The 24,900-nt window shown below is 39.2% G+C and overlaps 1 protein-coding gene across 1 annotated transcript in view; it reads left to right on the top strand.

Moving 5' to 3' along the window:
• PKNOX1 (PBX/knotted 1 homeobox 1) overlaps window positions 1-24,900 on the top strand; it is an 86,637-nt gene that overhangs the window by 9,643 nt on the left and 52,094 nt on the right. Inside the window, exons 3-4 of the mRNA XM_007947267.2 lie at window positions 18,811-18,982; window positions 22,129-22,299. Coding sequence (XP_007945458.1) covers window positions 18,811-18,982; window positions 22,129-22,299 — 343 coding nt within the window. The remainder of the gene's footprint in view (window positions 1-18,810; window positions 18,983-22,128; window positions 22,300-24,900) is intronic.

The raw sequence follows: 24,900 nt of genomic DNA, 5'->3' as shown, positions 1-24,900 counted from the left end.
GAATACGGAAGACCGAAGAAGAGTTGATGCTTTTGAGTTGTGGTGCTGGCGGAGAATGCTGAAAAGTACCATGGACTGTTAAAAGAACTAACAGATCTGTCCTGGAGGAAGTGCAGCTGGAATGCTCCTTGGAAGCAAGAATGGCCAGACTTCGTCTCACCTATTTTGGTCATGTTGTAAGAAGGGACCATACCCTGGAGAAGGATATCGTGCTTGGTAGGGTGGAGGGTAGACGAAAGAGGGGGAGACCTTCAACGAGATGGATTGACACGGTGGCTGCGATGATGGGCTCAATTATAGTAGGGATTGTGGGGCTGGCGCAGGATCGGGCAGTGTTTCATTCTGCTGTGCATGGGGTCGCTATGAGTGGGAAAAGACTCGACAGCACCTAACAACAACAACAACAAAGCATAAACTCAGTGCTAAACTCAAAGCAAAAGCTTCCCCTTCCCCTCTCCCTCCTACCCCTGGTAATCACTAATAATCTTTGGTTTCTAAATATATGTATTTTTTTTCCAACTTATCTAGGAATTTTCCCTTCCCTCCCATCCCTAATAACCAACAAAGTTTCCTTCCATGAATAAACCTTTCCTTGAATTTGTTATAATGCTGGACTAATATAATATTTGGCCTTCTGTGGTTGACTTACTTGACTCAGCATAATGTCCTCCAAATCATCCACGTTATCCAGTATTTTGCAAATTCTAAATTACTCTTTAGGGTTGCATAGTATTCCATTGTGTGTATGTACCACTATTTATCCATTCCACCTCTTTGCTGTTGTGCATAGTGCTGCAGCGAACATGGGTATGCATATATCTACTCATGTCCTGCTTCTCATTCTTTAGGATATATACCTACTGATGAGATTGCTGGATCAATTGGTATTTCTATCCAACTTTTTAAGGGATCAGCATACTTCTTTCTACAGTGGTTATATCATTTTACTGTCCCACCAGCAGCGTATGAAAGTCCTAATCTCTCCATATCCTAGCCAGCATTTGTTATTTTCTGTATTGTTGAACTTTGCTGTTAATGCTAGGATAAGATGGTATCTCATTTTTGTTTTAATTTGCATCTCTCTAATGGCTAAGGATTGTGAACATTTCTTCACGTGTTTGTTGGCTGCCTGAGTATCTTCTTTGGTGAAGTATCTGTTCATGTCTTCTTCTCATTTTTTAATTGGAGTGTTTGTCTTTTTGTTGTTGAGCTGTTGGAGTTTTTTTATAAATTTTAGAGATAAGTCATTTGTCCAGTATGTCATTGCTGACTATTTTCTCCCATTTTTTAGGTTTTCTTTTTACTCATTTGGAAAAGTCTTTTGAAGCACATACATTTAATTTTTAGAAGGCCTGAGTCATCAAGTTTATCTTTGGCTGTTTGTGCATCTTGGGTTATGCTTGATAGTCTATTTATGCTATAAATTAGGGCCCCTAACTTTGCCCCTATTTTTTCTTTGATAAACTTTATAGTTTTAGGTTTCACATTTAAGTCTTTGATCCATCTGGAGTTAGCTTTTGTGTGTGGTGTGAGGTACAAATCTTGTTTCATTTTTCTGCAAATGGATATCCAGTTTTGCCAGCACCATTTATTAAACAGTCTCTTCCCCATTTAATGGATTTCAGCCCTTTGTCAAAGATCAGCTGAACATAGGTGGATGGATCTGTTTCTGGGTTCTCAATTCTGTTCCACTGGTCTGTGTATCTGTTGTTGTACTAATACCAGGCTATTTTGACCACTGTGGCTTTATAGTAGGTTTTTAGATCTGGGAATGTGAGAACTCCTACTTTGTTGTTCTTCAGTAGTTCTTTGCGTATCTGAGGTCTCTTTCCTTCCCATGTAAAATTAGTGATTGGTTTTTCCATGTCTTTAAAGAATGTTGGTGGAATCTGGATTGGGATTGCATAGAATGTCTAGATTGCTTTGGGTGGTATTGACATTTTCACAATCTTATCTTTTTGGTAGCTATTGTAAATGGTATCGATTTCCTTATTTCCTTTTCAGAGACTTTACTGGCATAGAGGAATCCAATTGATTTTTGTGTGTTGTTCTTGTATCCTGCCACGATGCTAAATCTTTCAGTAAATTCCAGTAGTTTTCTTGCTGAGTCTTTTCTCTATATAGGAGCATATCATCAGCAAATAGGGATAATTTTACTTCTTCCTTACCAATTTGGATCCCTTTGATTGCCCTTTCTTTCTTTACTGTCCTGACTAGGACTTCCAATACAGTGTTGTATAAAAGTGTGATAGAGGACATCCTTTCTGGTTCCTGTTTGCAAGGGAAATAGTTTCAGTCTCTCTCCATTGAGAATAATGTTGGCTGTTGGTTTTGCATAGATGCCCTTGATTATGTTGAAGAATTTCCCTTCTATTCCTATTTTTCTGAGAGTTTTTATCAGGAACGGGTGTTGGATTTTATCAAATGCCTCTTCTGCATCTATTGATACTATCATATGATTCCTTTCCTTTATTTTACCTATGTGATGGATTACATTGATTGTTTTTCTAATGTAGAACCATCCTTGTGTACCTGGTATGAATCCCAGTTGGTCATGGTGTATTACTCTTTTTTGGTATGTTGTTGGAGTCTATTGGCTGGGATTTTGTTGAAGATTTTTACATCTATGCTCTGAGGGATATTTGTCGGTAGCATTCCTTTCTAGTGGTGTCTTTGCCTGGGTTTTGGTATCAGGGCTATGCTTGCTTCATGAAATGAATTTGGAAAAATTCCATCCTTTTCTGTGTTCTGGAATAATTTGAGTAGAATTGGTATCAGTTCTTATCTGAATGATTGGTAGAATTCTCCACTGAACCTGTCTGGGCCAGGACCTTTTATTATTGGTAATTTTTTATATGACCTGTTCGATTTCTTCTTTTGTTCAGGTTTTCTGTTCAAATTTTCTACCTCAGTCAGTTTAGGTATAGTGTGTTTCTAGAAATCTGTCTGAGAATGGATAGACTTTTCAACAAATAGTGTTGGAATAATTGGGCATCCATATGGATTAAACAATCCTTGACCTAAGCCTCACATCTTAAACAAAATTTACTCAGAATGAATTATGGTTCTAAATGTAAAATTTTAAACTATAAAACCTTTTGAAGGGAGCACAGGAGACAATCTTTGTGACCTATAGTTAGGTCAAGAGTTCTTAGGACACCAAAAGCAGGATTGACCAAATAAAAAGCTGATATATTGGACCTAAGTAAAATTAAAGGAGTCCTTGGGTGGCACAAATTGTTAAGTGTTTGACTGCTAGCTGAAAGTTTGATGGTTCACATCTACTTAGAAGTGCCTCAGAAGACAGGCTTGGCATGGCAGTCTGTTTCCCAAAGGGCAAACCAAAAGGCAAACAAACAAACAAACTCATTGCCATTGACTCTAATTCCAACTCACAGCCTTGAAAACTCTATGGAGCAGTTCTATTTTGCTCACACACAGCGTCAACATAAGTTGGAATCAACTCAATGGCAACTAACAACAACACTCAAAATGAAAAACTTTGGCTCTGACAAAGACTGTTGAGAGAATGAAAAAACAAATTACGTCTAGAAAAAAATATTTGTAAATGAGATGTTTGACAAAAGACTTGTATCTAGAATATATAAAGAACTTTCAAAACTTAACAGTAAGAAACAAGCAAGCAGCCCAATTAAAAAACAGGCAGAAGATTTGAACAAATACTTCACCAGAGGATATACCAGAAAAAAAAAAAAGAGGATAAAATGATGGGAAAAAGCATATAAAAAGATGTTCAACATTATTAGCCACTAGAGGAATGCAAACTAAAGTCATGAAGAACTACCACTAAACACCCTATTACAATGGCTAAACTGAAAAAAAAAATGTAGTAAGAACAAATGATGGCAAGGCTGCTGAGTAACTGAAACTCTCCTACATTGCTGGGGGGAAACTCTTTTATTTATTTATTTATTTATTTTTTAATTGTGATTTGGGTGAAGATTTACAGAGCCAATTCACTTTCCATACAGCAGTTCACATATACTTTGTCTCATGACATTGGCCACAGTTTACCACAATGCAACAGCTCCCTTCCCACTTCCTCCCCATAGTTCCCTCTTCCCACTGTCCATCCCTCCATGCACTCCTGCCCCCTGAGCTGTCTCGCTGTGCATAAGCAGCCCTTCTTTCTCTCATGATTGTTCTCTCCAGGGAGGGTATCTACTTGAGGTAAATGTTCAACTCAAATGCCTGTCGTTTGTTTGGCTGGAAACCACAGGTGTGGGTTTGATTCCAGATCTGAAGGGCAGCTAGGGGCCATAGTCTCAGTGGTTCCACCAGGCTCTATTGGACCAGCAAGCCTGGTCTGGGGGAAAACTCTTATATGTTGCAAATAGCTTGTCAGTTTCTTACTGTATTAAGCACACACTTTGCTGTATGACCCAAAAATACCCGATATTCCTGGGCTTTACCCTAGAGAAATGAGCACTTATGTTCACTCAGAATTCTGCATGCTAATATTTTATAAAACCCAACAACAAACTCACTGCCATCAAGTTGATTCCAACTCATAGCAACCCCTGTTGGTTTCCAAAGCAATAAATCTTTATGGAAGTAGATTGCCCAGTCTTCCTTCTATGGAATGGCTCATGAGTTTGAACCTCCAGCCTTCTGGTTAGCAGTCAAATAAATGCCTTAGGCACTGCACCACCAGAACTCCTTAATGTTTTATAGTAGCTTTTATTCATAATTGTCAACAACTGGAAACAATCCAAATATTTTTTAACAGTTGAATGGATAGATAAATAGGGGTTTGTCTATACAGTGCAATATTCCTCAGGAATAAAAAGGAAAGAATGCTCGTACATGCAACAACTGAAATGAATTTCAGTTGGCATTATGCTCAGGGAATGAAACCAATCTCAAAAGGTTGCATATTGTATAGTATGGTTTCATTTATAGGACAATCTTGAAATTGGTTGCCAGATGTTGGGGGTCTGACTTCCAAGGGATAGACTTTCAAGGAGGTTTAGGAACTGTTCAGTATCCTGATTATGGTGATGCTTACACAAATCTATACATGTTAAAATAGTCATTTTACTGTTTGATAATAATCACAATATAGAATGGTCAGAATTTTAAACATCAGTAGATTTCAGTTATCTCAGCACTAACCCAATTTTAAAATTCCACTCAAAATAGCTATGAAGACTATAAAATAACTAGGAATAAACCTAACAAGAAGTAGCTAAGAACTACACAAAGAAAACAGTTCTAAAAAGAGAGAAAGAGAGGCAGTAGTGAAGAATATAAACAAAAACCCCAATCTGTGGTGAACTGTTTCATGTCCCTGGATGAGAACACTTAGTGTTATAAAAGTTTCACTTCTTCCTGAATCAGTTATAAATTTAATGCAATTTAATCAAAAGATCAGTAGGATTGAAAAGAAAGAAAAAGAACAGACTGATTCTAAAATTTACCTGGAAGATAAAAAGGTACAAGAATAGCTAAGAAGTTTTGATAAAATAACAGTATTAATGAACTCCGACCATCAGATTTCTAAAATCTGGTGATCATAGTCATTTAATTAGCATGGTATTAACCAGGATACATAGGTGGGGATCAGTGTACCAGCATAGAAAGTCCAGACAAAGAGTCATGAGGTCATGAAAATGTAGTCTGTGATAGCTGGATGTTGCTAACCAATAGGAAGAAGACAAACATTAATATATGCTATAGGTACTGTTAAGGAGCTCTGGTGGTGTAATGTCTAAGGCATTTGATTGCTAACCAGAAGGTTGGTGGTTCAAAACCACTAGCCACTTTGTGGAAGGAAGGCAATCTACTTCCGTGAAGAATTACTGCCTCAGAAACCCAAAAGAGGGTCACTGTGAGTAGGAATCAACTTGATGGCAGTAAGTTTGGTTTGGGTAGATACTGTTGACTACTTGGGAAAAACAGGTATGTTTTTATTTCATTTTGCTCACAAAAATAAATTCCAGTTAAATTCAAGATCTAAATGTGTATAAGATTAAACGTTTATAAGTAATTTGAAGAAGATACGGAAAAATATATGCATAACTGTGCATTCGGGAAGTTTTCTTAAATGAAGTACAAATTCAAAAAACAAACAAAAAACTGATGAATTTGAATAACTCAGACCAAACAAACAACAGTTAAAGAAACAGAAGCAAAAAACAAAGCCCAATACTTTTATAAGACAAAATACCCAAACACATTAAAAGACAAGTAATAGACTGGGAGAAAAATTGTGTAACAAATAAACACAAAATATTAATATTCTACATGTTTAACGTCATCAATAAGAAAAGACAAACAGCCTAAAATAAAAGAGAACAAAGGCTGTTGATAGGCAAGACCTCAAGAGGACAGTAAATGATCAAACATATTCAAACATATGAGAAAAATCCAACAATAACATACATTTTTGGCCCATCAGAGTGTCCAGGATGAAAAAAAGTCACAGTGACGCTGGGCAGAGTGGCTAGGTACATTCCTTTTTGGAGAGCAGTTTCTCTCTCTCATAAATTTTATAATGTTCATGGAATTCTGTTTTCTGCATTTATCTCCTGGCAGATAATTGTGTATATGTGTATGCTAAAGCTCTCAGATTCAAGTATTTATTGTAGTGTTATTTGTAAATATTAATCAATTGCAAACATCTAAATGGCCAACAGTAGGGGAGAGGGTACTCTGTTGCACTTTCATACTATGGAGTATTGTGCTACAGTTAGAGAGTGATAGACCTCCAGGAACTGATGCAGGTGATCTCTTAAGCAGCACCTACTGCATAATCTGTGGGACCCTGTGCAAAAAGAAAATGCAGGAGTTCCAGCAAGATTGTGGAATAGGCATATGTTCTGGTTACCTAGTACCACTCTGACAAGAAATATACCACAAACGGGATGGCTTTAACAAACAGGAGTTTATTCTTAAAATTTGAAGGCTTTAAGTCCAAGTTCAGAGTGCCAGGTTCTAGGGGCTGGGTAAAAGCCCCTTGACCTTGGGTTGCAGCTCTGCCTCCTACTCCCGGCCCACTGAAGTTAGAGGCTTTTCTTCACTCAGCTGCTCGCTGCAGAGGCTGACAAACCCAAGGTTGACAAATAAAAAGGCGCAGTCCCGATCTTACCAAACCACATGGTAGGCCATTAATTTAAGTCCATTGAAAGTCCCAAGATTGGCAGAGCTTTGCAAGCTGCTGAATGATGACATGGCTACATGCAGAGTTCAAGGTGTCATAAGCTAGAGACCATTCCACAAGGTTTCTGTTTATATACAGGAAGCAGACCGCATCGCATTCCCAAGGTAGCTACTCAGCTGCTTGTGGTAGATCCCACCATGGAGTTCATTGCCAGTCTCATCATGGGGAATAACTACCACCAGCTGCCCAACCACTCAACCAGGCCCAGCCAAGTTGACACACAAACTGAGCTACCACAGCAGATAAGCTACACAGACCGTTTGCAACAGAGCAATGAAAACCAACTGAAACTAAAACAGAAGACAATCCTGGAACCCTCAGCTTTGAAGGGAAGGATAAAAAAGGTTTAAATGCTAACTAGTAGAAGAACCTAAATGAAGCAGTGAATAAGGAGACAAACAAAGCTGCACCTGCCCACTGTCCTGAGGGCACAACTATTTTTAATATTTCCTAAAGCAACCTAAGAATCAGCTCTACTCAGCAAGACTGCATGGGTAAGGACTGCATTGGTGCCTGACAACCAGAAGGTAAAACACTGAGGTAGGGTACAGGCAGACCTCTAGACTGCCATTGCTATCCTGAGGATGCAGCCATTTTGGATGTTTCCAAGCAGCTAGCACAGCTGTTTTGAGTGTGTGTGGGTGGCATTCTTGCTTGAACTGTGACCTGAAAGTGTGCTCTGCCTGCCAAGGACAACACAGGCAACCACACTGGAGACTGACAACTGGAGAGGTGCAGTATTCCTCTTGTTACTCTTGAGCACCATGCCCTGTTGGTGAAAACAGGTGTGGCCATATGCCCACCTTGACCCACCTTCTTGACCTGTAGGGGCTCCATCCCAGTCTGTGCCCTGGCAGAGCCTGGATACCATGCCCCACCCCCCACAGTTTTTTGTTTGTTTGCTTTTGAATTATTCTTATCTTTCTCCTTTCTTCATTTTTTGTCTCTTTCCCGTCCATGGTTCTTAGTTTTTTGTTTTCTTTTGTTCACTTTCCTTTTCCTGGTTTCTTTTTTCTTTCTTTTAGATCTTCCAATCCCTTGTTACTCCTTTTGCAGTTTCACCTAATCGTTTACTCTTGCCTCTTTTCTCTCATTCTGCTCTCCCCAGATATTGTGGTTTTTTGTTTTTTTTTCTTTTTCTTATTATCTTTCTTTTATCCTTTTAAAATACATTTTGAAGATGTTTCTTCTTATATATTGCATTTCACTTTTTTCTTTTGCAATTATTCCTATTTATGTCTTTTTGTTCTCTTGCTTTTGTTTTTGTTTTCTGTCTAACTGAGTTGGAGACAGCAACCGTTCCCATACAACCCAACTATATCTGCACCTCCTGCAGTCCCACCCACTGAGTGAGGGCCAATGCTTGCTTTTGCACCAACTGACCAACGATAGATGGCAGCCAGTACCAGCTCAACTCACCCTCAACTACTCTTTACAAACAGCTCACAGAGATCTGTACACATACTCTCATTCTCTATCACACCCTCCAGGAGACAGGTGGTAAGTGCCTAAGTGTTAACAGCCAGTGAAAAGAGGACTACAGAACCCTGATCACACAGATATATCAAAACAAAATAAAGGGGGAAAAAATCCTGTGTGAATTACACCAACATACAGCCACAAATTACACAAAAATACAACACCACCACAATGTTTTGGACACAACAGACCATCATAACCCACATAAAAAGCAAGATAAAATAGAAGAAACAAGGGACCATAATACAAACCCAGAAAACATCCCTGAGGAAAAAGCAGCATTGCAACTCCCTGATAAGGAATTCAAAAGAATTGCATTTGGGTACCTTCCATGGAATGAGAGACAGATCAAGGAAAACACTGACAATATTAAGGAAAATGCAGAAGAAACTCTAGAACAATTTAGGAAAAGAGTACAAAAACAAATTGACAAACAAAAATTAGTAACAATACAAAAACAACAAACAGGAATCCAGAAGATTAGTATTAAGATTTCAGAGATTGATAACACATTGAATGGACAAAGGAGTAGAATCAAATCAATGGAAGCCAGAATTAATGAGATTTAAGAGAGATACAATACTACTTTGTTAAGGGATCATTCAGACAAAAGATCAAAACATAATGAAGAAAGCCTAAGATTCATTCATGTGGGATACTGTCAAGAGGAAGACACTACATGTAATCAGAATTTCAGAACAGGAAGAGACAAAAAACAGAGAAAATTGTCAAAGATTTGTTGGAAGAGAATTTCCCTAATATGATGAAAGATGAGAATATATCCATTCAAGAAGTCCAAAGAACCCCAAATAGGATAGATCCCAAAAGAAAATCACCGAGACATCATCAAACTCATTAAAACCAAAGACAAAGAGAATCCTGAAAGCAGCATGAGAAAAACTAAAAGTTATCTACAAAGGGCAACCAATAAGACTAAGCTTTGATTTCTTGGCAAAAACCATACAGGTGAGAAGGCAATGGGATGATATATATAAAACACTGAAAGAAAAAAATTTCCAACCAAAAATTATATACCCAGCAACATTGTCTATCAAATATGAGGGTGAAATTAGGAGATTTTCTGATAAGGAGAAAGTAAGAGAATTTGTTAAAACCAGACCAACTTTACAAAAGATGCTAAAGGGAGTCCTTCAGACAGAGAACCAACAACCACAAACAGCAACTAATGATTAACACACTTGATGACATAACCCAGAATCCAACCCAGTTATAGAAATATCCAAGTAAAGTAAACTTACAAGACTATAAACAGGGAACCAGAGACATCAATTGATAAATGAGGACAACTACAAACCAAAAAGAGGGAATAATAGTTTAGTTACAGAATTTCTAAATGGTGAGGAAGTCAAGACAATTTTGAGACAGAACAGACTGTTTTAAATTTCAGAAGAAAGTTGTAAGTTACAGGGTAACCTCAAAGAAAAATAACAAACCTTCACATCAAGATAAGAAAGAGGATAAGCACATATGTTTAGCAAATACTGAAACAGTAGCAACAAAGGAGATGATAACACAACTCATAAACAAAATGAGCTCAGCACAGAAGATTATATGGAATAAAGAAATCGGCAACACCACACACACACACAAAATAACAAGATGACATAGCAATAAATGCATACTTGTCAATAATTACACTGAATGTACATGGATTAAATGCACCACTCAAGAGATGGAGAACTGCAGACTGGATAAGAAAACATGACCCATCAATATGCTGTCACAATAGACTCACCTTAGACATAAAGACAAAAATAGACTAAAAATCAAAGGTTGGAAAAGTATATACCAAGCAAATGGCAACCAAAAGAGAGCAGGAGTGGCAGTATTAATTTCTGATAAAATAGACTTTAAGACAAAAATGACCATAAGAGACAAGGAAGGACATTATGTAATGATTAAAGGATCAGTTGAACAAGAGGACATAACTGTAATTAATGTCTATGCACCCAGTGAAAGAGCCCCAGAACACGTAAAGCAGACTTTGACACAATTAAAAAGACAAAATAGATGACTCCACAGTAATAGCAGGAGACTAAACAACTTTCAATAAAAGATAGAACAACTGGAAAGAAACTCAACAAAGGTGCAGAAGAACTAAACAACATGATCACCCAACATCACCTTACAGACATCTACAGCGCACTTCACCCAACAACAGCAAAATACATATTTTCCAGCATACATGGAACATTCTCAAGGATAATCCATATATTAGGCCACGAAACAAGCCCTAATAAATTTAAAAACATTGAAATACTACGAAGAATCTTCTCAGATCACAATGCTTTAAAATTAGAAATCAACACTAGGAAGACCAGTGGAAAAAGAGCATGCTCATAGAAACTGAATACCACACCCCTCAAAAATGACTGGGTAACAGAAGAAATAAAAATTGAAACTGAAACATTTCTTGAATCAAGAATTAAAATACAACATACCAAAATCTTTGGGACATAGCAAAAGCAGTGATCAGAGGGCGATTTATAGTAATAGACTCACACATCAAAAAAGAAGAAAGAGCCAAAATCGACACCTTAGCCCAACATCCCCAACAATTAGAAAAAGAACAGCACAAAAAGCCCACAGTCACCAGAAGAAAAGAAATAATAAAGATTCAAGCAGAGATAAACAGAAAATAGACAATAGAAAAAATCAGCAAGACTAGAAGTTGGTTCTATGAAAAGGTTAATAAAATTGACAAACCACTGGCAAACTTTAACAAAAAAAAGGGAGAAGATGCAAATAACATGAATAAGAAATGAAAAGGGTGACATCACAACAAAACCAACAGAAATAAAAAGAATAATTAAAAAAAAAAAACCTACTGCCATTGAGCCAATTCTGACTCCTAACAACCCCATTTGGGTTTCCAAGGCAGTAAATCTTTACAGAAGTATTTTGCCCAATCTTTCTTCCATGGAGTGGCTGGTGGGTTTGAACTGCCAACCTTCTGGTTAGCATTTAAATGCCTTAAGCACTGTGCCACCAGAGCTCCTTAAATATATCAGGATATTAGAAGAACTGTACTCCACAAATTTGAAAACCTGGAAAAGATGCACAGATATCTAGAAACACACTGCTTACCTAAACTAATACAGACTGAAAACAAAGTCCTGGCCCAGATGGTTTCACTGGAGAATTCTACCACTCATTCAGAGAAGAGCTGACACCAATCCTGTGGAATCCTCCCAAATTCGTTTTATGAAGCAAGCATAACCCTGACACCAAAACCAGGCAATGACACCACTAGAAAGGAAACCTACAGATCAATATCCCTCGTGAATATACATGCAAAATTGTAGCCAATAGACTCTTAACAACATATCAAAAAAAGAATACATCATGACTAAATGGAATTCATACCAAGTATGCAAAGATGGTTCGACATTAGAAAAACAATCAAGTAATCCATCACATTAGTAAAATAAAGGAAAAGAATCACATGAGCATATCAATAGATGCAGAAAAGGCATTTGATAAAATCTAACACCCATTCTTGATAAAAAGTCTCAGAAAAATAGTAATAGAAGGGAAATTTCTCAGTATAATAAAGGGCATATATGCAAAACCAGCAGTCAACAGACTAATCAGATATGTCTAGGTAGGTGGGGGGGGGGGAGTGTGGCTGTGACTGTGTATAGGTTTGGCAGATGATGTTTCTACAAGCATGTGTGTATGTTTTGTAAGGATGTCCAGGTAAATAGTAGAGCTGACAAGGGACAAGGTTGTGGTGACTTCTTGGCCACAGCCAGCTACCCAGAGGGAATAGTTGGACCTGTGGGCTCAGAACCATGGTCTCAGGGGACATCAGGCTCAACTGGCATAATATACACAGAAACATTGTTCCACACAACTAGGATTTTAAAAGCTCGCAAACGGCCATCTAGATGCAATGATGGGTTTCTCCTCATCCAGAACAAAGATGAATGAAAAAAAACAAAGACGCATGGAAACAATTAATCCAAGGGACTGGTGGACCATATGATCCTCAACCTATATGACTATGAGATCAGAAGAACTAGATGGTGCCCAGCTACCACTGTCAACCACTCGGGGTGGGGGGGATCTGGGTAGGAGATCCTGGATAGAGTGGGAGAACAATGTGGAACAAAACTCAAAATTATAAAAGAAAAAAAAAAAAAAAGACCAGACTGGTCTGATAGAACCTGGTGAAACCCCTGAGACTATGGCCCCTAGCTGCCCTTCAGGTCTGGAATTGAATTCCTGTGGTTTCCAGCCAAATAAAAGACTGGCATATGGGCTGAAGTTTGCATAGGTAGATACACTCCTTGGAGAGATCGATCATGAGAGAACAGAAGGGCAGTATATGCACAGGGAGACTGGCTCGGGGAGCAGGAGTGCATGGGAGGGAAGGACACAGGGAAGAGATAATTATGGGGAGGAACTGGGAAGAGAGCTGTTACATTGTGGGGAATTGTAGTCATTGTCATGAGACAAAATGTGTATGAACTACTGAATGGAAAATGAAATTTCTCTGTAAACTTTCACCCCAATCACAATAAAAATTTGGATTGCATTGAGAATTTAAAAAAAAAAAAAAAAAAGCCAACATTATTCTTGATGGAGAGAGACTGAAACCATTCTCCTTGCAAACAGGAATCAGACAAAGATGCCCTCTATCTCCACTTCTATTCAGCATTGTATTGGAAATCCTAGCCAGAGCAATCAGGAAAGAAGCAAAATGAAAGGCATCCATATTGTTAAGGAAGAAGCAAAACTATCCCTATTTGCAGATGATATTCTCCTATATAGAGAAAATCCAAGAGACTCAGCAAGAAAACTGCTGGAACTTATTGAAAGATTTAGCATAGTGGCAGGATACAAGAGCAACATACAAAAAATGAGTTAGATTCTCCTACACCAGCAAAGAAGTCTCTGAAAAGGAAATAAGGAAATCAATACCATTTACAACAGCTACCAAAAAGATAAGATACTTGGGAATAAATCTTACCAGAAACACAAAAGCCCTAAAGAAGGAAAACTACAAAACACTATTGTGGTGGTTATGTTGTGTGTCAGCTTGGCTGGGCCTGGTTGAATGGCTGGGCAGCTGGTGGTAGTTAATCCCCATGATAAGACTGGCATTCAACTCCACGGTGGAATCTACCACAAGCAGCTGAGTAGCTGCCTTTGGGATGTGATTTGCTTCCTGTATATAAGGAGAAGCTTTGGGAATGGTTTTTAGCATATGGCACACTTGGACCATGCATGTAGCCATGTTGTCGTTTAGCAGCCTGCCATGCACTGCCGACCTTGGGACTTACAATGGACTTGAATTAATGGTCTGCCATATGATTTGGTAACATTGAGACTGTGCCTTTTTTACTTGTCAGCCTTGGGCTTGGCAGCCTCAGCAGCCAGCAGCTGAGTGAAGAAAATCCTCTAGCTTTAATGGGAGCCGGAGGCAGAGCTGAAGCCCAAGGCTGAGAGGCTTTCACCCAGCCTCTAGATCCTGGCACTTTGAACTTGGACTTCAAACTGTAAGAGAATAAACTCCTGTTTGTTAAGGCCATCCCATTTGTGATATATTCCTGTCAGAGCAGTACTACGTAACCAGAACAACTATATATTCCTGTCAGAGCAGTACTAGGTAACCAGAACAACTATTTTAAGAAACTGTAAGAGATGCACTTAAATGAAAGAACATACCATGCTCATGGATAGGAAGATTGGCCATTGTGACAATGTCAATACTACCCAAAGCATTCTATACATTCAATGCAATCCCAATCCAGATTCCATCAACATTCTTTAAAGACGTGGAAAAATTTATCACTAATTTTATATGGGAAGGAAAGCCTTTACATAGCAAAACACTACTGAAGAAGAACAGCAGAGTAGAAGGTCTAACTCTCCCAGATCTCAAAACCTACTGTACAGCCATAGTTGTCAAAATAGCCTGGTATTGGTACAACAACTTAGACCAGTGGAATAGAATTGAGAACCCAGAAGTAGATCCATCCACCTATGGTCAGCTGCTCTTTGACAAAGGGCTGAAATCCATTAAATGGAGATGAGATAGTCTTTTTCACAAATGGTGCTGGTAAAACTGGATATCCATTTGCAGAAAAATGAAACAAGATCCGTATCTTACAACATACACAAAAACTAACTCTAGATGGATCAAAGACTTAAATGTGAAACCTAAAACTATAAAGTTCATCAAAAATAGGGGCAAACTTTAGGGGCCCTAATTTATGGTATAAATAGACTATCAAGCATAACTCAAGATACAGAGACAGGAGAAGATAAAGTACATGATTTGGACCTTCTAAAAATTAAATTCTTATATGGTCTCAAAAGACTTCTCCAAAAGAGTAAAAAGAGAATCTACCAAATGGGAAAAAAATATTCAGCAATGACATTCGACAAAGGGCTTATTTCCAAAGTGTATAGAAAACTCCCATACCTCAACATCATAATGACAAACAATCCAATTAAAAAATGGGAAGAAGACATGAACAAACACTTCACTAAAGAAAAGATTTAGGCAGGCAACAAACACATAAAGAAATGTTCACAATCCTTAGCCATTAGAGAGATGCAAATCAAAAGAATGATGAGGTATCGTCTCATCCCAGCAGTAATAGAAAAGTTCAACAAGAGAGGAAATTACAAATGGTTTTGAGGATGTGGAGAGATTGGGACTCTCATACAATGGTGATGGGAGTGTAAAATATAAGAACCATTGTGAACATTGGTATGGCTAGTCCTTAAAAAGTTGGCAATAGAAATATCATTTGATCCAGCAATCCCGTTAATAGGTATGTATTGTAAAGAAGTGAAAGGCAGGACATGAACAGATATATGCACACCCATGTTCGTTGCAACCCTATGCACAATAGCAAAGAAATGGAAACAACCTAAGTGCCCATTAACAGATCATAAACAAACTATGGTACATATACACAGTGGAATACTATGCAACCCTGAAGAGTAATTTAGAATCTGCAAAAATACCACATAACGTGGATGAACTTGGAGAACATTATGCTGAGTGCAATAAGTCAATCACAAAAAGACAGATACTGTATTAGTCTACTATGGTAAAAAGTCAAATAAAGTTTTATACATAGAAGGATATTTTGTATGTTGGTTACCAGGGATGGGAGTAGAGTGGAGGCTAAATTCCTAGATAGGTTGAAAAAATACATATGTGTAATATACAAATCAAAGATTATTAGTGGCTACCAGGGGTGGGGGTGGGAATAAAGAGGAAGCTTTTGTTTGAGGGGCATTGAGCTTATGCTAATGGTGGTAGAATATTTTGGAAAGGATAGCAATAATGGTGGCACAGTATGAAAAATGTCATCAGTGTCCCTGAGGTATAAGTGGAAGTTGTTATGTTGGTGAATGTTTTGTTGTATATGCTTTACCACAATTAAAAAAAAAATGCAGGACCCCTTGTGCAAAAATTATTACAGATTTTGAGATGTCATTAAACCAGGTGTGGGGCTCTGCAACTGCCTAGGCCTGGTACTCTTGAACTCAGTCTGGCTCCTATGGCCTATTTGGGAGAGAAAAGCAAGTGACAGAACCGTATGAGTGTACAGTGTACTCTGAAAGGATACACACAAAAATGCTAACAGTAATCACTTTTAGGGGAGAGGATAGGATTGAAAGGGGAGTTCACGGTAGTATATGAGAAGATTTTTGCTTGATCTGCGTGGTCTGAATTTTTTGCAAGAGGATGATATTCATTTATTTGTGTAATAATAAATACCAGCGATTTCACTTCATACACACTAGGATGACTTTTGTCAAAAAGTATTGGAAATGTTGTGGAGAAATTGGAACCCTCATACACTGCTGGCAGGAGTGAATGTAAAGTGGTATGACCCCTTTGCAAGACAGTCTGGCAGTCCTTCAAAAAGTTACATATATGATCTGGCAGTTCCACTTCTAGATGTATACTGAAGAAGATTGAAAGCATGCATCACAAAAACTTTTTTATGAATGTTCATAGTAACTGTAAAATAAACCATTTGTCCACCAACAGATGAATGGATTAATACTATAGGTGAATGTACTATATACACACAATGGACAATTATTTGGCAATAAAAAGGAATGCTACAACGTAGATGAACCTTGAAAACGTTATGCTAAGTGAAAGAAGTCATGCACACAGGACCACATATTGTATGATTCCATTTATATGAAATATCCACGTTCTGGTTACCTAGTGCCACTCTGACAAGGATATACCACAAATGGGATGGCCTTAACAAACAGGAGTTTATTCTCTTACAATTTGGACTTTAAGTGTGCCATCAGCTAGAGACCATTCCTAAAGCTGCTTCTTATATATGCATAGGAAGCAGACCACATACCCATAGCAGCTACTAGCTGCTTATGGTAGATCCCACCATGGAGTTGATTGCCAGTCTCATCATGGGGAATAACTACCACCAGCTGCCCAGCCACTCAACCAGGCCCAGCCAAGTTGACACACAAACATAACCACCACAGTTCCACCCCTTGTCAACTTGGCACCTGTATAGATCTTCAATAGGTGGTATCTGTACAAGTCTTCTCCACTGGGTGACTCCAGTCCCCTAGTTCCTCTAAGTGGCGACCTCACCCTTGGCCTGGTGGGTCCCGTTCCTCTCCCTCTTGAGCATGGCAGCCCCGCCCCCTCACTTTTGGGCAGCGGCTATGGTTCCATCCCACTGGCTCATATGAACAAGCAGCCCCACACTCCAGAACCAAGTTGATGCAGGTCTGGCTCTTTGAAACCTAGGGGGCTGTGGTGGTTCCAACCCCAAAGGCCATGGTCCTGTCCTTTCAGGCTGAGGCAGCTCTGCTTCTGCTGATTAATGCCAAAGGCAACCCACTCCACTGGAAAACCCTGCCCAAAAAGCACTCAACTTTCTTGCTTCGTTGACTGGCCAATCTCCTACTACATTTCATGCCAGTCTCTTTTACCAGTTAACGTCTGGAGGCAACTCACTCCGCCAGGAAGCCGCCTGCAGAATGGCACCTGGTTTTCTGCTCCATGGGCTGGTAAGGCTGTGGCTGTTGAATGCTGGTCTTTGGGCTCTGCTGCTGCCGTCTCTCATGCTGGTTTCTTGGCTCTGCTCCTGCTGTCTCTCATGCTATATGCCAGGGTCTCGGGTCAAAGACACACTCCACTCCTATTTCCACATTTTAGGTATCTGTCAGAGCAGCACCCCACTCTCTCGGTACCAAATTCTGTTCTGGTTACCTAGTACCACTCTGACAATGATATACACCAATGGGATGGCCTTACACAGGAATTTATTCTCTTACAATTTGGAGACTTTAAGTCCAAGTTCAAAGTGCCAGGCTCTAGGGGCTGGGTGAAAGCCCCTCAATCTTGGGTTTCAGCTCTGTCTCCTGCTCCCAGCCCACTGAAGCTAGAGGCTTTTCTTCACTCAGTTAGCTGCTGGCTATTGAGGCTGCCGAGCCCAAGGTTGACAAATAAAAACGCATAGTCCCGATGTTATCAAATCACACAGCAGGCCATTAATTCAAGTCCATTGTAAGTCCCTAGGTTGGTAGAGCATGGCAGGCTGCTGAACAACGACACGGCTACGTGCAGGGTCCAAGGTGCCATAAGCTAGAGACCATTCCTAAGGCTTCTCCTTAAATACAGGAAGCAGACCACATCCCAAAGGCAGCTACTCAGCTGCTTGTGGTAGATCCCACCATGGAGTTGATTGTCAGTCTCATCATGGGGAATAATTACCACCAGCTGCCCAGCCACTCAACCAGGCCCAGCCATGTTGACACACAAACATAACCACCACAATCCAGAATAGGGAAATCTATAGATATAGAAAATTGATTACTAGTTGCCTGGATTGGGAGGGCTGGGAGTTGATTGCTGAAGAGGTGTTAGGTTTCTTTTTGGGATGATGAAAATGTCCTGGAGTTAGACAATGGTGATGATTGTACAATTCTGAACATATTAAAATCCATTGAATTATATACTTTAAGTGGATGCATTGTATGGTATGTGAATTGTATCTCACAGAACTGTTATATAAAACGATAAATACATATGTATGTTCATACATACAAAAATGTCCTTGTGCAAATATGGAACACCTGTTCTTTTTTCTTCCCTCACCTCCTAGGCATCCACTATTCCCACTATTAGCTTTGTTGTTTGAAAAATGTGAGCAATCTACACAGGGCTCCGAAGGCACAACTTCAGCCAGTTTTGATGTGGATATTGAAAATTTTGTAAGGAAGCAAGAGAAGGAAGGAAAACCTTTCTTTTGTGAAGATCCAGAAACTGACAATTTAGTAAGTAAAGAAAATGTTTTATTTTTATTCTTTATTTCTTCTACACTTAAAATCTGTTCATGAAATTTTAGGCCGCTAATTAAGACTTTCTTCTTCGGTCTTCCTTATTCGTTGTCCAGCTTTCACATGTGTAGGAGGCTATTGAAAATACCATGACTTGGGTCTGGCTCCCCTTAGTCTTCACAGTGACATCTTTGTTCTTTAACATTTTAAAAAGGTTTTATTGCAGCAGATTTTCCCAGTGATTAGATTTATCCAATGAAAAAGGAAGACCAAAGAAGAATTGATACATTTGAGTTGTGGTATTGGTGAAGAATACAGAAAATCCCATGCTTGGAGAAGTAGAGGGTCAGCAAAAAAGGGGATTGACACAGTGGCTGTGACGATGGACTTAAGCATAGCATATATTGTGAGGGTGGCACAGGACCGGGCAGCATTTTGTTCTGTTGTACATAGGGTCTCTATGGGTCAGAGCGAACTCAGTGATACCTAACAACCATTGGGACATTAGCCTATAGGGGAGGAAAGAATGGTGCTGTTCATGCATAATTTATTATATTGGTGGTAGCTTGCAGGTCTCAGGTCTTATTACTTTCTCTAGCTAATTGTTCCTTTAATATGCAAATGAAGTGGTTTATGCCTCCTTCCCAGTGAACTGTGGGAAATGTATCTCTCTTCTGAATATTTCTAACAGTTCATTGGGACTGGCTGCTCACAGGCCACGTCTCTGCCACGTCTCTGGCAAACTTGGTTTATCCCTCGTCATGGACACATAACTGAAATTTATTCTCCAAGACAGCACTGTCTCAGAGTGGCCTTCTGGTGGTTGACCAAGCTTTCTTGAAGACTTGAGAGTAGGGGGTTATGCACAGTCTAACCAAGATTGTGCAGGCACAGAGTACAAGGTGGTCAGTAGTGCTCCCCAGAGGAAATGGAGGATTCTTTAGTTTTATTGTGGTGCCCTTTATAGAAGTCATCTTCTCCATCAGCTGCACAGCACAGTGAGCCCTCTTGTATGGAGATGAGGGCTTACGTTGTACTCTTACCTGGTATGACGACATGTTCTTCAGGTCCAGGTCAACACCCTTGACAACATGAAGAGCCACATTAGGCTCTTCCACCGCTTTCCTTTGAGGCCCTTAGCAGTCCTCAATCAAAATCTTAGGGGCCTGATAAGAGAAATATCAGAGAACTCATGGACATATTCTGAAACCCACCCCACACCTTAGGTCAGAGCTTTAGGGATGGAAAGGCAGAGAGCGTATCACAGTATCACAATAGCAGTGTGTTTCTGGCTGCTGGGAAGTAACAGGAGGTTAGTTAGTTAAGTCCCAGCTAGAGGGCAGAGACTCTTGTCCAGTACAAGTATAATAGCAGAGGGTAAGGTGTGTTGTTCCCACTCAGTAACATGGTAGAACTGCTTTTATAAAACATTTATTGTTACAGTATCACCCTTAGGAATAACTTTAAAGTTTTTATAGAATCTAACTTGCATTTACTTTGTAGCATTTTATTTTTGTTCTTCCTGTTATGTGCCCAGTCAGCCAGACTCATAGCGACCCCTTCTTAGGTTTCCGAGGCAGTATCACTGCAGAAGTAGATTGCCCAACCTTCCTTCTGAGGAGTAGTGGCCGGTGGGTTTGAACTGCCAGTCTTCTGGTTAACAGTCAAGTGCCTTAGGCACTACACTACCAGAGCATTTTAGGATATAAAATATTTTGGTCTTTAACAAAGTGAATGGTTTAGTTGTGATTAATAAGAAACATTAGCTAATAGTATAGAGAGTAAAATTATAGTAGGTGACAAGTGTACACAAGGTGCCAGTGAGAGCAAGAACAGATGAGCAGCGCAGATGTAGGAGATGTCTGGGTCCTGAGTAAAATTAAAAAAAAAAACCTGAAGTTACACAATACTGTAGTAAATATACTAATCTTAATTAGTTTTTATGATTCATTCTTCACCATAATTGGTTTTGCCATTCATTATTAGGAATTGGCTCTGTGAACTATAATAAGCAATTACAACTCTGCTTCTTTCCAAGTTCTTCATGTTATGCTCTGCGAGACTTTGTTACAAATTGAGACTTGTTATGTACGGGGCTTTGTGCCTTTACCTAAGTAAACTTTTAAATAATTATTAGACCCTAATCTGCTTTTATAAGGAGCCTTGTGGCACAGTGGTTAAAGCATTTGACTGCTAACCAAAAGGTCGGTAGTTCAAATTCACCAGCCGCTCCATGGGAAAAGGATGAGGCAGTCTGTTTCCATAAAGATTTACAGCCTTGGAAACCCTATGGGTCAGGTCTGCTCTGTCCTGTAGGATTGCTATGAGTCAGAATTGACTCGAAGACAGTGGGGTTTTTTGTTTGTGTGTTTTTGGGGTGGGTCTGCTGTCTTGTGATTATAAACAGAAGTTTGATTTATTTTGACTTGTAGAGATTGGCAAGTCTGCTTTAAACAATTACTAATTCACCCCCAACTCTGGATAAAATGGGAGAAGAGCTTCAACAGCCTCATGGGAACAGGCCTCTGCCCTTCTGACAGGGGACTGTGGAACCACAAAGAGGTCTGCACTCAGGGAGGGGGCTCACAATGACACAGTCACTCTCTCTGCCCAGGTGGTTTTTACCACCACCACCCTCGCCTCAGCACAGCTGAAGCTAACAGAGACCAAGCAGGTGCCCCTTGTAGGCTCACTTCTCAGCACTGCACTGTCCCAGTGTGCTAATCCACATCACACCCCAGGAGGTGGTTGGTGACAGACTTACCCCTATTTATAGAGGAGGAAACAGGAGCAGGGAGCAAGAATATATAACTTGTCCAAGGCAGCAAATCAGAGGTGGAGCTGGGCCTAGTACTTCATCCCAGGACTCCCCACCTGACACTGACATGCTGATTCTGGCCTTTGAGTAATATGTTCCTAGCATGCCAGACAGGGCCACGTGCAGGCATACACACAAGGTACCAGACCACGTATTGGCTTCTCTGATCTCTGATGTCACTCCACATCAGTTGTTGGCAGTGAAGATGGCATGGCTATATGGATTTCAGTCTAACAACTAAGAACAATGATGTGGTGGTGATTGAAACCTAATTATAATGCTATTTTTGTTTTTGTTTGAAAGTCTTCATTTTCTCTGCTTCCAGATGGTTAAAGCAATCCAGGTTTTGCGTATTCATCTTCTTGAGCTGGAAAAGGTTAACGAGCTCTGCAAAGATTTCTGTAGCCGATACATTGCTTGTCTGAAAACGAAAATGAACAGTGAAACTCTGTTGAGTGGAGAACCCGGAAGCCCGTATTCCCCTGTACAATCCCAGGTATTTATGTTTGGGTCTGTCCCACTTATCAGTTACTGTAACCTTTGATTCCTGGGACCACCAGCCATTCAGAAAGGCTGGGCTGTCTTAATGGATCTTACACTGGAAAGACCCTCTTACTCATTGAACCTGGTCTGGTTTGGGAATGTGTCTTTCCTCCCCCATTCCTCTTCCCAAGAGACAAAGTGATTCTTCTTGACTCCTCAGGAAGCTTCTGGGATCCTACATGTAATGAATTGAGTTCCTAATCTGTGTACTATACTGGGGCCCTGGAGCCCATATTTCTGGAGGGTAAAATAACATTCACTTATTTTTTTACCTATAGTAATTGTGCATTTGAAAGGAGCCCTAGTGATGTAGTAGCTAAGCACTCGGCTTCTAGCTCAGAGGTCAGTGGTTTGAACCCACCAGCTGCTCCACAAGAGAAAAATGTGGCAGCCTGCTTCTGTAAAGATTGTAGCCTTGGAAACCCTAATGGGGCATTTCTACTCTATCCTTTAGGGTCACTATGAGTTGGAATTGACTCAATGACTGTGAATTTGTCTTTTGTTTTTTTTGGGTGGGGTGGTTATTGTGCATTTACTTAAAATTATTATTTGGAAAATGTTTTGAGCGCCTAGACAAAGTGATTTCAGCTCCCTTCTAATGAGGCTCGGTAACCCTAGCAGGTCTGGCAATAAGCAGCCGGTGGCAGAGAGCTGCTCAGTAAACTATTTATATAGATTTGAGTTTAATACCTTAGTTATAATTTCCTGTTAGTGCTGGCCTGACAACCAGAACTTAGGAGGTTACAGATTTTTATTACGCATGTGAATTATTGATCCAGAGTATACAAATTACCTCTTTTCATTTTAGTTTTATTCTCTTGTTAATTATAGTAGCATAACTTTTTTTTAAAATTACTCTTTTGAATTTGAGATAATTGTAGTTTCACAGGCATTTGTAAGAAATAATACAGCGAGAGCCTCTATATCCCTTAGCCTCTTTCCCCCAATGGTCACATCTCACAAAACTGTAGTACAGTGTCACATGTAAGATATTGACGGTGACACACTCAAGACTCAAAACACTTCCATCCCCACAGGATGCTTCATGTTACTCTTTAACAGCCACACCTATTTCCCTCCTATCTCTGCCCCTACCTTAACCCTTGACCATCTGATCCCCATTTCTATAATTTTGTCTTTTCAAGAACTTTATATGAATGGAATCATACAATATGTGATCTTTTGAGATTGACTTTTTCTAATTCTCTGGAGATCCATCTATATTGTGTATATCAATATTCATTGCTTTTATTGCTGAGTAGTATTCCATGGTGTGGATGGACCACAGTTTGTGTAAAATTCACCTGCTGAAGTACATCTAGGTTGTTTGCAGTTTGGGGACTATTACAAATAAAGCTGCTGTGAACATACATTATAGTTGCATTTTCAGTTTTTTAAGAAATTGCTAAACTGTTTTCCAGAGAGTCAGTACCATTTTACATCCCCATCAGCATTTGTGTTGTCAAGACTTACCTTTAGGCATTGTGATGGTGTGTAGTGATATCTCACTGATTTTTATTTGTATTTCCCTGATGACTAATGATATTGAACATCTTGTCCTCATTTGCCATCTGTATAACCTTTTTGGTGAAATGTCTATTCATGTCTTTTGCCCATTTTCTAATTAGACTGTTTTTTTTTTTTTTTAACTGTTGAATGTTCAGAGTTGTTAAAATATATTTTAAATATTAGTCATTTATTGGATGTATGGTTTATAGGGAGTCCTTGTGCAGTACAAACAGTTAATGCCTAAAAGGTTTGAGGTTTGAGTCTTGGGAAGAAAGAAAGACCTGGAAAATCAGCCATTGAAAACCCTATGAAGCATACACTTCTGCTCTGACAAAAAAGAGGTCTCAAAGAGTTGAGATTGAGTCGACAGCAATTGATTTTATTGTTTACAATAAGCCCCCAAGTTTGGGGCTTGTCTTTTCATCCTTTTAATAGAGTCTTTGACATAGCAAATGTTTTTTATTTTGATAAAGCCCAATTTATCAACTCTTCCTTTTATGAATTGTGCTTTTGTTGTCAAGATTTCTTTGCCTAGTACTAGATCATGATTTTCTTCTGTGTACATATTTTTTTTAAAGTTTTATAGTTTTACATTTCAATGAATAATGGGTGATCCATTTTGAGTTAATTTTTCTAATAAAGTATAGGGCTTAGGTTGAGATACACTTTTTTGCCTATGAATGTCCATTTTTTCCAGTTACATTTGTTGAAAAGGTTATCCTTTCTCCATTGAATTGTATTTGTACCTTTGTAAATAATACATTTGGCTTGTCTGTGGTGTCTCTCTCTGTGTTCTCTATTCTGTTCCATTGCTAAGTGTCTTTCCCTCTGCAAATAGTGTGTATTATTGTGGTAGCTATATAATAAGTCTTGAAATTGGGTAGTCTGATTCTTCCCACTTTGTTTTCAAAATTCTTTTAACCTTTTGTCTTTCCATATAAGTTTTTTTTTTTTTTTAGGATTTGGGTGAAGATTTACAGAGTAAATTCACTTTTCATACAGCAGTTCACATATACTTTGTCTCATGTCATTGACCAAAATTTAC

This window comes from Orycteropus afer, unplaced genomic scaffold (assembly GCF_000298275.1).
Source record: "Orycteropus afer afer isolate SDZICR_OR568_19922 unplaced genomic scaffold, OryAfe1.0 scaffold00179, whole genome shotgun sequence".
NCBI classification, from domain to species: domain Eukaryota; kingdom Metazoa; phylum Chordata; class Mammalia; order Tubulidentata; family Orycteropodidae; genus Orycteropus; species Orycteropus afer.
Note: the sequence above shows the minus strand (reverse complement) of the source record. Positions and strands in the feature narration are given on the sequence as shown.